The 14,792-nt window shown below is 43.9% G+C and overlaps 1 protein-coding gene across 1 annotated transcript in view; it reads right to left on the bottom strand.

The window, feature by feature from the left end:
- The window catches only part of LOC128339268 (uncharacterized), a 38,466-nt gene extending 29,991 nt beyond the window's left edge, over window positions 1–8,475 (bottom strand). Inside the window, exons 1-4 of the mRNA XM_053282883.1 lie at window positions 8,250–8,475; window positions 4,563–4,682; window positions 2,614–2,733; window positions 1,955–2,074 (exon numbers count right to left, since the gene is read on the bottom strand). Of these exons, the coding sequence (XP_053138858.1) occupies window positions 1,955–2,074; window positions 2,614–2,733; window positions 4,563–4,682; window positions 8,250–8,475 (586 nt within the window). The remainder of the gene's footprint in view (window positions 1–1,954; window positions 2,075–2,613; window positions 2,734–4,562; window positions 4,683–8,249) is intronic.
- Between the last annotated feature and the right edge of the window lie 6,317 nt (window positions 8,476–14,792).

Genomic DNA, 14,792 nt, shown 5'->3' with positions numbered 1-14,792 from the left:
TCCCCCTCTGTCATTGAGACATTAGGCAGTGCAAAATCCTTCACTTCTAACACGGGGAACATGGCACAGATTGCTGACTGATGCCCATTCCTTCCCTTCTGCCCCCAGAGATGGGGATGTTATCACACAAATCACTGGACCAACCTGAATGACCAATAGGCCTCAAAAAATTTGCCCCAGTGAGCTTTGTCAGGTCCCATCAAGTGGCACCTTGATGGGTTCCTTTATGCTGGTCACTGCCCACTGGAGTGCCACCGAAGGTAGGCACCTAGATAATATATTCAATGCTAAACAGGACTTTTAAAAAGAAAACTAAGAGAAAGAGACCACAAAGATGAAGGGTTCGGATTACTACACTGCTCAGAAAGTTCATCTTGAGCTTGACATGAATTGATAAACAAAGACAGCAAATGTTTGCTTACGTGACACAGCCATTTTCAACAAATGGCTTAACATTGGAAAATGGGGGAGGGGGAATGACACACCTGGATGAGTAAATATTGGACAGAAAACTGTTTTATCCATTAGGAACAAAGGCTACCAAGACTGGTCAGGGTCAATTGAGTTTTTGAATTATCAAGGATTTGAACTCAGGATACCCTGGTCTGAGGCCAATATTCGATCTACAACACTACACTGGTTCAAAGGAAACAATGTGTGTACGACACAGTATATGCAATACTACTTGATGATAGGAATGAATATGATAAGTTACACCAAAGGAGGATTTCTGCTCAGAATACACTGGGCTACAGCAGTAGTTTAACAAGAGCTTTTCTTCTTCTTTCTTGCTTCTTTGAATTGTATAGAACAATCTTTTTGTAATCAGGAATGCAACCCTTCCTACCTTTAGCAGTTGTACCAAAAGCAGAAATTCAACAAGTAAAGCTTTCCCCTCACTGCATCTTCATGACAGATAAACTTCTAAAAAATATGATTAATTTCTGTCACTTAGCTATTGAATTAATGGGAGCTCTGTCAGGGAGAAGAAAAGGTTGGCCACCTATTTTGCCTTTTTGTCTTGTTGAAATCAATAGTGTGTTCTGATGTAAACTTTTGGTAACATAAACTAGTCCCCACCAACAGGAAGGGGAGTTAATACATGTGAAACATTTACCGTTGATTCCTGCAGATTGAATTTTCATGCAGTAGTACTGACCTCAAAATTAAATTGCTTTTAAATACTCTTATTTCTAATATAACAGTTTTCTACTTTTTTCCAGATACACATAAATTAGGATATTCAAAAGGATTCACCCTTCTTCAGTTACATTGATGAACATCCCTTTTTCAGATGGCTTCCCAGATTAGAAGCTCTTTTGTCAAATTTGTCTGCAGCTCCCACTCCCAACACTCTGATGCAATAGAAAGATGAAGGAAGGGTGCTGTGTGTGCTTGCATTTTGTGGTGCAGGAATGATATGGTACAGGATGACCTAGTTCTGACATCACCCCACATGACCACTCCTTGCACTCCCAGCAATATATCTCAAAACATTGCTCTAGTTTTGCATTTCTACCTCCACTTTTGTTGGTATGAAGATGATGCATGCCAATAGTGTTAGCTGTACAATCAACCAAAAGACTGTGTCCATGTGTAAACTTTCTGAATAAGGGGAAGGGGTGGCTGCTGCTGAACTTCAGTGACAGCAGTGTTCTGACTACCCCTGCTATGGAACAGAGAGGAGATAGCATAAAAGAGGGTCAGCCATATTCTATTGCTTTTACTAAAGGAGGCTTCTTAGCAGGATGGCACTACTGAGATGTAAAGTCACTTTTGCTCCCAGGTAAACTCTTTGTGAAAGCTCAAGGAAAATGGATGTGCTTGTTACTGACATTCTAGTTCAATTATTTTCCAGGGACTTGCATTGGTAAACACAACCACAAGGTGAAAACATGACACAAGCACTGAGCTGATGATTGCACTAGCCTTTACCTTGATGAATTGTACTCACCTGAAACTGCTAGGGTCATTATGCAGGCACATGAATTACACTGGAGAATGGAGTCATCTGACTCAAGCAGTTCCAGAATTGGCTCAAGTAAATCCATTTGGACAACATGTTCTTTAGATACTGTTTGTGGATAAATGCAATAGGAAATTAGAGGTTATTGTTACATAAATGCACTTTGTTCAGCTACATGCAGTCAGAAACAGCAAAAAATTGCCCTCCTCACCACTCAAGGTCAATAGTCAGACTGACCAGAGGTGTCACTATAATTAAGTGGATGGGTTCAAAGAATCCGGGTCCCCCAACTCCTGAGGGCCCCCCAGGTCCACCCCTCACTATCTTCTTCGTTATCTCCCTCACTCTGAGGGGCCGCCAGGGAGTGAGGTGAACACGGCCCCATCTCCCCTAGCTACACCCCTGAGTGACATTGGAAGAAAATGCCTTTGCAGCCCCCCCAGTATGACTATCAGTTAGACCCTTAGCGGGAAGCAAAATTCACCTTCTGAATCCAAACCCAAAAGAAAATGTTCTTGGGGCAACAATTCATCTGATGAAACATTCTCTAGCTGCAGCAATTCCTAATAGCAGCAGTGGTGGAGAGGCAACCTCAGGCAGATGCTGTATTTCTCTTCTTAGAAAGGGATCTTTTGATCATCACTCACCATTTCCTTCCAGTAAGAAACTGACAAGGGACAAAGATGAAATCTGTTGAACCTCCAAGTCATTAGACTTCAGCAAAGCGTAATAGGTTTCCAAATGCTCTGGAGGCAGTTGTATGTTCACTGCAGGAATAAGAGGAAATTCTGAGGAATGGCTCTTCCTGGGCTTATCTCAAAGACCTTTAAGGATCTGGGGCTTGGACACAGTAATGTCCAACAAGCCTACTAAAGTTTTTAGAGATTTGAGGCGATTCTCACGATCGTAAAAAAGCAAGCTAAGATACCCTAGCCTGCTTTCTGGAGAGCGTGAGAACCACCTGGGTAACCCGCTTACGGAGCCCTTCCCTTAGACGAGGTTAGTGGAGCGAGCACTCCGCAAACCTCTTCTATTTGCTCGTGTATTGTTGCAGCATGGCTCCATGTCGTGGCAACACACAAGGAGACCCCCGCTGGGAGGTCCTGGGGGTCTCTCTAGGATTCCACGTGTGCTCATGCAGGGCATCCAGGAACTTCCAGGGGCCGTGCAGCCCCCAATCCCTGCAGCCCCCGTCAGCTCCGTGATGGAGCCAGCAGTTGTGTGGGCAGCCGATCCGGCCGCCCAGGGTTTCCTGCCTGATCGTCTGCGGGGAGAGCGGGCTAAGAGCGGACTTAAAGAGCGGACTCCCCATTTTGGTGAGTCTCACTGATTGTGAGACTCACCTCACTGTCTTCAAAGACATTGTCTTCAGTCAAAGAGATTGTCTTCAAAGACCATACAACTCTACCTGTCCAAGCTCACACAATATGTGCAGAACACATTTTCTGCCATATGTTAGTGGCTACTACCTACATGAAACTACATGAAAATTCCACCTTGCAATTTATTAAACAGTGTCTCAGATGTGTTGCCGTGATCATGTAAATTACAGTACCATGTATCATAATAAGGCTGCAACAAGTATACAAAAATCAGTACAAGTAAAACTGCTGCATATGCATTGTTTCTATACTGTGCATGCACTGTCAGATCCCAAATGGCTACATTCCGTAACCACTGCCATCATCTTTGTTCTGTTTATGTTGGACTCATACAGCCATTAATCACAATCAAGATGGCAACCTATACAGGATGCATGGCCCTTATCACCCTGGATACATCTACACACATAAGCAGCAGAATTCAAGACAGTTGGGGTACCACTTTCTTTTTGGAGTTCTCATTAAGGAACAGGAACTGAACAGAGTTTGAAGACTGGACTATGTGTGGGAAGTCTGAGACTGAAACAACCAAAGAAGAAAAAATTGAAGTCCTTCACTAATTATACGATTCACCTCTACATGAATAAATAACATTTATTAATTTGTTTCCTCAGTGGTTTTGATTGCAAAACCTACACAATATTTGGGGTAAACACAATGTCAAATGAAACCTTAAAACCCTTTCAAGTGAGGGATCGTATTTCTTCAAAAGTGTTAGAACTAAGTAAAAGTGGCATGATATTTACATGTATTTATAGTATCCTTCTTGAAGGATAGTGTGCATCTCAATACTGTGAATCTCAAACTCTGAGGAACATGTAGCTGTTTTCTACTGTCTGAGCAACAAAGGCACTCAGCCTATAGCACTGTTTATCCCTGTGACAACCCCAATTTGCCTGATCTCAGGTTTTAATGTATGAGCAGTTGCACTCATGCTTCACCTCGCCTTACTTTTATTTGCACTTGTGTCTTGCTTTTCCTCATCTAATCACGCACTAGGGCATCACCTCAGCTGGCTCAAACCCTGAACCCCAGTCAAGCCTAATATACCCTTTTGTCATACACAAGTGGAATTATTAAAAAATGATTACAGTTAAAGGAGTATACATGACATATGGATTTTAGAAAACACAACCCAGCTGTTTGAAAACATGCTTTGCTCCACTGCAACATTCTATTACATTCAAGAAGTTTATTGAATGGATTTTACTTACAGTTCTGGCCTACATGTAAATAATAGAGAGCAGCAGACTTTTGCAGGCCAGAGTCCTCAGAAAATGACAAGGTCCTCAGAGCCTCCAGGGAGACCTTGCCAAGTGGTGACATTTCAAAACCTAAAGAAACACATGATGATAACAGAAGCTGAGTTGTGTCTGAAGAAGTTAAATACCTGAAGAGTTTGAATGCACAGAATTAAAAGTAGCAGGCAAATCAACAGAGATGAACTTCCATACAGGAATGTTCTCTAATTTGGATATTAACTTTGGAATTAGTATATTGGGTATAGCTGATATACTAATGAAAGAACACTCACCCTGTCAATATTCTTGTCTTTATACTGTTTAACTTCTCTTTTGTCCCTTTAGTTGCCCCTTTTTCCTGGTGATGTTTTCCTCCTTTTCCCTTTGCCATCATTGTCCTTGGCCTTATTTCCTGACATTGTGATTTAATCTCATTGCTACGGCAACCCACATTATTTTGTTTACAGGTGCAATTTTGTTATGTTCCCCTTTTAATTATATGGGCCAAAAGAGTATTGTCTGAATTGGCCCACTGTGCCAGCAGACAGAGTTATCTGTCTGGCTGTTGCTGGAAACAGACTGCTGGTGCTTTCCCAAAATGATACAGTTCCCCTTATTCTTGGGGACGAGTGAGCTCTTCAGTCCATAATGCAAGACCTCCAACTGGTTAATCTACTCCCGGAACCTTTTCAGATGGTGCTTTAAGCTTGCGGTGTGGGAGTGCGGTATTCAATGAGCGAATCCACTTCAAATCAGAATCGCAGCAGCCCTGTTCCTGCTGCGTTGTCCTTGGCTTGTCCTCACCTGGAGCTTTTTCAGACAGTAACTTTACCACAACTTTACTTTTGGAGGGTGGGTATGCATTCACAATTGGCCAGATTTACCCCAAAGCCTGTGTGATATTTCAGGGAGCACTTCACACATGATTTGGGTTTCTCCCTCTGTATTGGAGTCTAGCCCAATTTATGTCCAGGGTAAAAAAAACACCCCTCTTTTTGCGTTGGGAGTATCTATTCCTGAATTTGCAGTAAAGCCATGGTGAAGCCTGCTAACCAGTTGGAGGTCCTGCATTATGGACTGAAGGGCTCACTTGTCCCCAAGAATAAGGGCAACTGTATCATTTTGTTTATTCGCTTTGGTTCTTCAAACAAAACTTCAGTTCAAATTCAACTGGGCAGTCAAGGCTGGGTCTGGGATGGGGGGAGGGAGTCTGCCTGCAGCATGAGTCACATGACAGACTCGGGGACCATTGAACATCATTTCTTTGGGTTCAGGACAGTCTACTACCCTTGTTAGTGTGTTGCCAAAGCCAAGCTGGCAAAAGGCTTTCTCAGTTTTGAAAAAACTGGAAGACTGATTGCTGCCCTTTAGCTGTGTTTAGTTCCCTGTCCCAAAAGGATTCACATTTTAAAAATACACACAAGGTAGACACAAGCAACAACCACTGGAGAGATGCTGTGCTCAGGCTGAGTAAAGGCAACTGCTCTTCCCTGCTAAACAAAAGTCATCATTTTAAAAGGCATTTCTAGCCATATGGTGTGTGCAAGTGCAAAGAAATGTCCTTTCCTTCCAGGCACTATGCCCTCTCTTCATAATTCTTATGAGAAGACCAGGCCTAACTCATTTACTCCCTTTAGGGCCTGTAAATCCCATCCCCTCCAGTGTCCCTGGGGTCAAGGTTTCTGATTTATATGGTGCTTTGTCCATCCCCACAAAGGACTCTGGGACTTGTAATTCTTGAGAGCATGCCAAATAGAGAGATTTAGGCTTCTCTGTCTCTCAGAATACAAGACCAAGAATCAACTTCACAAGGGCACTCAATCTGTTCTACAGAAGGCCCTGAGTCAGTCAGGATGCTGCTTGTTCAGTTTTCATACTGGCTCACAATGTGGACATTCTATATAAGCTATACATAATTTCCTCAAGCCTGCTCTACAATTTAGTTTCTATGTTTCTCCTCATGGTAATGGGGTTGCAGCCTGGGCCAGGCCCCAGTAAAGCATACCCATTACTCCTTTCTGTCATACCCTAGAGAGGCCAGGTCCACTCTCTTTGAAATGGAGCCAGTCAATACCCTCCCAAATAGCTAGCTCCACTATTCTGGCAGTTTTGTTTGGTCTGTTTTCTTCTAGCCCAAGCTGTGCAGGAAGAATCCTGGCAGTCTGTTGGGTGCTTGGTAGCTCCTACACATCCCCTGCAAAGACAGATGCAAAAGCTGCCTCTTGTGCTGAGAGAAAACTGTATAGAGGAGAAATGTGAGAGGGACTCCATTACAAAGAGGGACAAGACAACCTGAGGCATCATAACTGACTAACATTGCCAACCCAAGACCTGAGACAGGGCGCCAAATGCTTCCTCACTTGTGTGTACACTCCTCGCCATCAAATGCCACATGTACACACACACACGCGCGTGCGTGCACGCACACGCACACACACACACACACACACACACTCACCTCCACCTCTGTGTGGCAACAATAGCTCCTACACAGAGCACGCGCCCTGCTCTGCCTCCTGCTTTATGCTCCATTGGACTGTTAATGAAAAGGAGGAGGAAATAAAAAATGAAAGGACAGCAAAGTACTGGACACGCTCTATAGAAGTCCCCAGTTCTCTATTGCCCTTTTCTCATTGTCTCTTCCATTTCCTCCCTCTTTCATAGCCAGCCCAGCAAGCAAATGACTTTTATTTCTCCTTCCTTTGCCACAGCTACCTGAGTTAACTCCAGCAAAGGAAGGAAAAAGGAAAGGGAGAGGAAGAGAATTGTCTCAGAGCAGCTCTTTGCCAAGCAACAACTGCCACCACTCAGCAAAGAACTGCTCTAGTGGTGGGGACAGCATGTGATGCAGCAAGGAGGATCTTGCCACACCACTTGAGGTGCTTAGTCTCATGGAAGAACCATCCTGTTGACTAAAAGGATTCCTGCTGATTAAAAGGATTCCCTCCCACATGCCCAGGTGCTCTGCTCAACTGAGACACTTGTCTCAGTTGAGCTGAGTTTCTGGCTCTTGTTTCTTTATCCCATGTTATATCCTCACTTCTGGTGGATGACAGCTATTGAGATCATTTTTCTAAATGTGATTATTTCTATGTTGTATTGGAATATAGCTGAGAACTGAGGCACCACCACCATGTAGAGATGGCTGTAGGATAACTGTGCTTCTAACTCTATGGCTGTTACAATTACTATTAGAAATCAGCTATTAGAATTCAGCATTTATTATGTACCGTTTGGGTGCTGTACCAAACCCCAAAGGGTCTTGGTTACTATCCAGGAAACTCACAGCCCACATTAAATGGACAAGACACTAATTGTGCAGGACTGAAGATGGTAGTACCAGGTGACAGCTTTCTTACAGACCAAGAGAGGCTACCACAATATATGTAAACCTTTGCACATTTGCAGAACTAGGATTTAAAAGGGTAGAGGAAAGCCTCTTAACAAACATTTGAAAATGGGACCTGCTTGTTTCCTCAGAGCTCATTATTCAGTGTGGCTGGGCATTGGTTGTTTTTTCCTACCATTGCCCATAAAATAGCTTTATACCTTTTATGGCTTATGATCATTGAACAGCATAATCTTAAGCAAGAAGGGTAGCTGAAGTAAACACCTCTCCACCCTTGGCTGCCCCACCTCCAAAAAGCAAAAATGCCTCACCTCTTTCAATGTGCTGCAGAAACTCCTGGGCAATTTCCTCTTCATGACTCTGAAGGGCAGGCTTGTATAGTTGCCTAGTTTCAAAGTTTCTTCGCTTTAGGCATGGGCAGTCATATATTTGAGCCAAACATTCCCTAATGTCCTGCACTAGACTTGAGGACAGCATTTTCACTGAAAGAGCAAAGTCATACAGCAGCTGGACACACTTTGCACACATTTGACCCATTCTTAACTTTCTGATCAAAAAGAAAACCAGACAGAATAGAAGGAAGACTGAGAATGTGTTTTCCCGCTATTTGTTTTCTTGCTCCTGTGTTTGAACAGAGGAAGTTCAAACATTTATCGGTAGATGTGAATAACGTCTAGAGAAGTCTAGCAAAAAGGCTGTTTCCTTTGTTCAAACGAACTGGCAGAACAAAATCTAACTTTAGGTCTCTTTTGTGCACAAGAAATGTTCTTAAAAGTTTGGATCATGGCAGATATGATCACTCATTCTTTAGTTTAGATGGGGGAAATGAAGTGATCAGACAAAAACAGAATCTACCTTTGTTGTTCTGAATGTTCAGCACAACTGTTTTGTGAGGGTAGCAGCAGCCTCTAGGATAATGAACAAAGGGAGGCTGTTCCTATGTAGTGACATCACAGGTGACGGCGAGGCACCTGCTAGACCCCACCTTTGCAACTGATTTGCCAATCGGAGAAGACAACAAAAAGTTATACAAACAGGTAATTCCTGTTTCCACAATAGTTCAGACAGAAACAATAGTACCTCTGGCTTGGCAGACAGTCTGTCATAGCTTTGAATAATTCATTTCTGCAAAAACAGAAAAATGCATACATATCACCACAGTTGTTCATAGTCTGCATTTCACCAACAAATTACAACCGTATATGTGCATTGATTAACTTAGAAAATAACCAGAAGTCATCTGGATCATCATTCTAACAGACGTGTGGTACACTCCTTCAATATGTATCAACTGCTAACTGAACAAAGAGGCACCTTTTTAAAGTGGTGATTCTCTTTATTTAGCAGGGGGAGAACAATTGGCCCTATCCATCCCCAACACAACATCCTTCCAGTGGCTGTTGCTGGTGTCTATCTTATGTTTCTTTTTTAGATTGTGAGCCCTTTGGGGACAGAGAACCATTTTATTTTATTTTATTTTATTTTATTTTATTTTATTTATTTCTATATCTGTAAACTGCTTTGGGAACTTTTGTTGAAAAGCAGTATATACATTTTCATCGCATTCATACATATCTGACATACAACAAAACAGATCACTAACCACTCTGGCAATGAAAAGGGTGTTAAAATTAAGATTGCCAACTCTTACTGAAGCTGGTTCTGGAAGCTATTCTCCCCCCCCCCCCGTATTGAGATATTAAAGATCTCCCTGATTGCTTTAAATAATTACTGGAAGATTGAAGCAGATTCCAGTAGATTCCAAGCCAATCCAGGAGGGGTGGCAAACTTATACTGGAAAAACACTGAAGCACAACATATAAATCTAGTAAGCAGGGGTATAGCTATAATTGAGCAGATGGGTTCAAAAAACCCAGGCCCCCAAGCTCTCTTGAGGGCCTGCTCAGATCCACCCCTCCCTATCATCTTCATTATCTCCCTCACTCCTAAGGGCCACTGGAGAGAGGGGCAAAATAGACCCATCTCTTCTAGCTATGCCCCTGCTAGTAAGGAGCATACAATAAAATAGTTTAAGCCAGAATGGGCTTCCTTTGTTCTGTCTTCCACTTCGAAGACCCTATCTAGTTTATACCACATTATGCCTGTTCTGGATGGGGTCACACTTCCCTAGAAGGAACAGGTACGCTGTCTAGGGGTGCTTCTGGATCCAAGTCTCTCCTTGGTGTCCCAGGGTGAGACAGCGGCCAGAAATGCCTATCAGCCCAGTTTGGGGGGGGGGGTAAAATGCAGAGGGGAGCTACTTGCCATCCTTTGCTGTTCTCCGAGTCGCACTGTGCCACAGAATGCCCCCAAATGGGCCGAAAACTGGCCAAAAATTGTCATTTGTGTGTGTTTTCTCCTTAAATGTACCCATTCTGTGGCTCCAAGAAACAAAATAGCAGCCAGAAATGACCTCCACGGTTATTTCTGGCCACCCCTGACCTGTTGATATGCAAGGTCAATATAGTGTCCCCCCCTTCTCCCTGCATATGTCGAGGTTGGGTGTCTTATTTCCAATCACAGATATGCGAAAAGTGGATAATGATTCCACGGATAATGAGGTTTCCCTGTCTGTGCGTATACTCACATACACACAGAAACCTTGTTATCTGTTGATTAATTATCCGCTTTTCATGCATCCACAGTCGGCAATAAGACACCTAGCCTCGACATATGCATATGTATGTATATGGCTCATGAAATATTATAATAATTTGCATGAATTTAACTACTCTGGAGAGTTTACAAAAGCAGACATAAGGAGATTGGCCAGTTTTGGACGGGGTTACATTCACCAGAAGGAACAGGTAACCAGGGGTCACCCCATGAAACTGAAGGTTGGGAAATTTAGGACCAACAAGAGGAAGTACTTTTCACACAGAGCATAATTAATCTATGGAATTCTTTGCCATGGGATGTAGTGATGGCCACCAGCTTGGATGGCTTTAAAAGGGGCTTAGACTGATTCATGGTGGACAGGTCTATCAGTGGCTACTAGTCTGGTGGCTGTGGACCATCTCCAGCCTCAGAGGCAGGATGCCTCTCAATACCAGTTGTAAGGGAGCAAAAGCAGGAGAGAGGGCATGCACATACCTCTTGCCTGTGGGCTCTCCAGAGGCATCTGGTGGGCCACTGTGTGAAACAGGATGCTGGACTAGATGGACCTTGTGTCTGATCCAGCAGGGCTGTTCTTATGTTCAGTCTGGGAGTGCTTCTGGATCTAAACCTCTCCCTGGTAGAGGTGTGCACAAAATCGGTTTTCCCTGTTTGGTTCGAATCTGAACTGGATTCAGACTGGCACTGTCATCTCCCGGACCGGGCCCTGGCTTGGTTCAAATTGGAGCCAGTTCATCTCCGGCTTGAAGCCTTTACTGTGTAGTAGAATTGCTTTAAAAATTGCACTCACAGTGGCCATGGGGGCCAACCCTGCCGCTCTCCCCATGATTCCCAAGGGCCAGTTTGGGCCTTTGCACATGCGTGGAAGCCATTTGTTTGACCTCTGCACATGCCCGTGTGCATGTGTGGAGGTCAAACAAATGGCCTCCACGCACAAGCAGAGGCCAAAAACGTGCGGAAGAAGGCCAAAATGGGCCAAAGAAGGACCCACCGGCCCCAGACCCCATGGGGAGGCCAGCAGGGGTCGGGGGAGCTACCACCGCGGGCCCCCGCAGCTGCCATGAGTACAAATTGTTAAGCAATTTTACTGCACTGTAGGGGCTTCAAACCAGGCCCAAACCGGCTTGGCTTAACCTAGAATTGAACTGAGTCTGCTTTGGTCCTTGGTCAAACCTTCGTATTCTCTGGTGTCTGAGGCTGAAGCAGTGGCCAATGGTCCTTTCTATTAGCTTCACTTCATATGCCATTTGTGTCCATTTCTTGAGATAAACAACCTCAAACAGTAGTACATATGCTGGTAACCTCCAGACTTATTTGGCAGTTCCCTGGCCTTTATAGCTGTTAATTAATAGGTTGTTTACTACGATGATGACAACAATGACAAATATTTATATATCACTTTTCAACAGAAGTTCCCAAAGCACTTACATAGAGAAATAAAAATGAATAAATAAAGATGGATCCCTGTCACAATCTAAAAAGAAACGTAAGATAGATACCAGCTAACAGCCACTGTTAACACCACACTGTTTTGTGATATGCAATGATAGCAGCATGGGCTGCTAAATGTTCAGTTCTAACCCTGAACAAAGAATGCCACCTAGTGATATGCTCCATGCCCAGAGACAGAGCAATATACTGTGTATCTAGTTCACCCACTATCTTTGTACAGGTGCACAATACAGACCTACAGTCTGGGCTTGCTAAAACTATAAGACACAAGTTGCTTTGTAACTTTTTCAGCCTTTTGTGCATTATGTATTTACACAAACCACAACTTGACCAAGACTAGGTGTTATACTGTAATACAAGTAGGCATGCAAAGCATTTCCCTGTTTTCAGCTGCTTCAGGTTAACATCAAAATACAAGTATTTTAACACACCAAAGATATTTATTTTTATTAGGCATATTACTAGATAACACATCACAGATTCATGTAACACATCACAAACAAACATGTCATCCAAAATGATCACACTAACGACATGCACCACTCTACGATTGGGTGGTAGTCTGTATTGTTACAGCACCCTGAAACAGGCAAATGTTTCACTGCATTTTCATTAAAGCTGCTCATTTCATTTAATGAAACTTTCATTAAAAGTTGCTATATCTAATACCAACTTCTGCAAAAATAGGCAGGTTATAGGGGTGTGCAATTCGGATTTTCGGGTGATTCGGCTCGGACCCGAGCCGAATCACCCCCGTTCTGTTTTGTGCCCGAATCTGGGTCACCCGAATCACCCTTGATTCGGTTCGGATTCGGATTTAATCCGAATCCGAATCGATTCGGGGGGGTAAAAAGGGGCCCAGGGGCAAAATTTTGGGGTGGGGTGGTAGTGCCCAATGGGTAGAGTCTACCACCCCAATTTCAGGGGGATTGGGCAAAGTCCTGATTTTTTGTGAATTTTTAAAGTTTTAGTGACTTTGGGGCAGCTCGGAGGCATAGCATGGGATTTGGGCAAAAGGAGTGGGGTGGGGTGGTAGTGCCTAATGGGTGCAGGCTACCACCCCAATTTCAGGGGGATTGGGCAAAGGGCTGATTTTTGGTAAATTTCTGAAAATTTCATGTCTTTGGGGCAGATTGGGGCATATTGGGGCAGAAAGTGGGGGCTGGGGCAGAATAGTGGGGTGGGGTGGTAGTGCCTCATGGGTGCAGGCTACCACCCCAATTTCAGGGGGTTTGGACAAAGGGGTGATTTTTTGAGAATTTTTGAAGTTTTGGTGACTTTGGGGCAGTTTGGGGGCAGAAAGTGGATCTGCCCCAAAATAGTGGGGTGGGGTGGTAGTGCCTCATGGGTGGAGGCTACCACACCAATTTCAGGGGGATTGGGCAGAGGGCTGATTTTTTGAGAATTTTTGAAGTTTGGGTGTCTTTGGGGCAGATTGGGGGCAGAAAGTGGATCTGCCCCAAAGGAGTGGGGTGGGCTGGTAGATAGTGCCTGATGGCTGGAGGCTACCACCCATCCCCAATTTAAGAGTGATTGGGCAGAGGGGTGAATTATGGTGAATTTATTTGTATGAGGTTTGTCTTCATAAGGTGAAGTGTGCTAAATTGATTACTTCCTCATATTATTCATAGTAAAGGAAAGTGTGAAAAAGTGAAAGTGGGGTCATGAGAGTTGTTTAATTGAAAAAAATCTCATTTGCTATGATAGAATGAGAATTCACACCTCAGAAAAAACTTCTGAGAAAAACTTCTGAGGTGAGAATTCACACCTCAGAAAAAACTTCTGAGGTGTGAATTCTCATTCTATCATAGCAAATGAGATTTTTTTCAATTAAACAACTCTCATGACCCCACTTTCACTTTTTCACACTTTCCTTTACTATGAATAATATGAGGAAGTAATCAATTTAGCACACTTCACCTTATGAAGACAAACCTCATACAAATAAATTCACCATAATTCACCCCTCTGCCCAATCACTCTTAAATTGGGGATGGGTGGTAGCCTCCAGCCATCAGGCACTATCTACCAGCCCACCCCACTCCTTTGGGGCAGATCCACTTTCTGCCCCCAATCTGCCCCAAAGACACCCAAACTTCAAAAATTCTCAAAAAATCAGCCCTCTGCCCAATCCCCCTGAAATTGGTGTGGTAGCCTCCACCCATGAGGCACTACCACCCCACCCCACTATTTTGGGGCAGATCCACTTTCTGCCCCCAAACTGCCCCAAAGTCACCAAAACTTCAAAAATTCTCAAAAAATCACCCCTTTGTCCAAACCCCCTGAAATTGGGGTGGTAGCCTGCACCCATGAGGCACTACCACCCCACCCCACTATTCTGCCCCAGCCCCCACTTTCTGCCCCAATATGCCCCAATCTGCCCCAAAGACATGAAATTTTCAGAAATTTACCAAAAATCAGCCCTTTGCCCAATCCCCCTGAAATTGGGGTGGTAGCCTGCACCCATTAGGCACTACCACCCCACCCCACTCCTTTTGCCCAAATCCCATGCTATGCCCCCGAACTGCCCCAAAGTCACTAAAACTTTAAAAAATCGCCAAAAATCAACCATGAACCGAATCACCCGAATTTTTTGTGCCCGAAATTCGGGTGATTCGGCTCGTGCCCGAAAAAATTCGGGGGGCATCGGGGGTGATTCGGTTTGGCCCCGAATCACCCGAAATTGTTCGTTTCGGGCACAGATCGTTCTGTGCCCGAAATTTTTTGCACATCCCTAGCAGGTTAGTGTATTACACAAACAATAAAACCACTCTGACAGATGCAGA

This window comes from Hemicordylus capensis, chromosome 1 (genome assembly GCF_027244095.1).
Source record: "Hemicordylus capensis ecotype Gifberg chromosome 1, rHemCap1.1.pri, whole genome shotgun sequence".
In the NCBI taxonomy this organism is placed as follows: domain Eukaryota; kingdom Metazoa; phylum Chordata; class Lepidosauria; order Squamata; family Cordylidae; genus Hemicordylus; species Hemicordylus capensis.
Note: the sequence above shows the minus strand (reverse complement) of the source record. Positions and strands in the feature narration are given on the sequence as shown.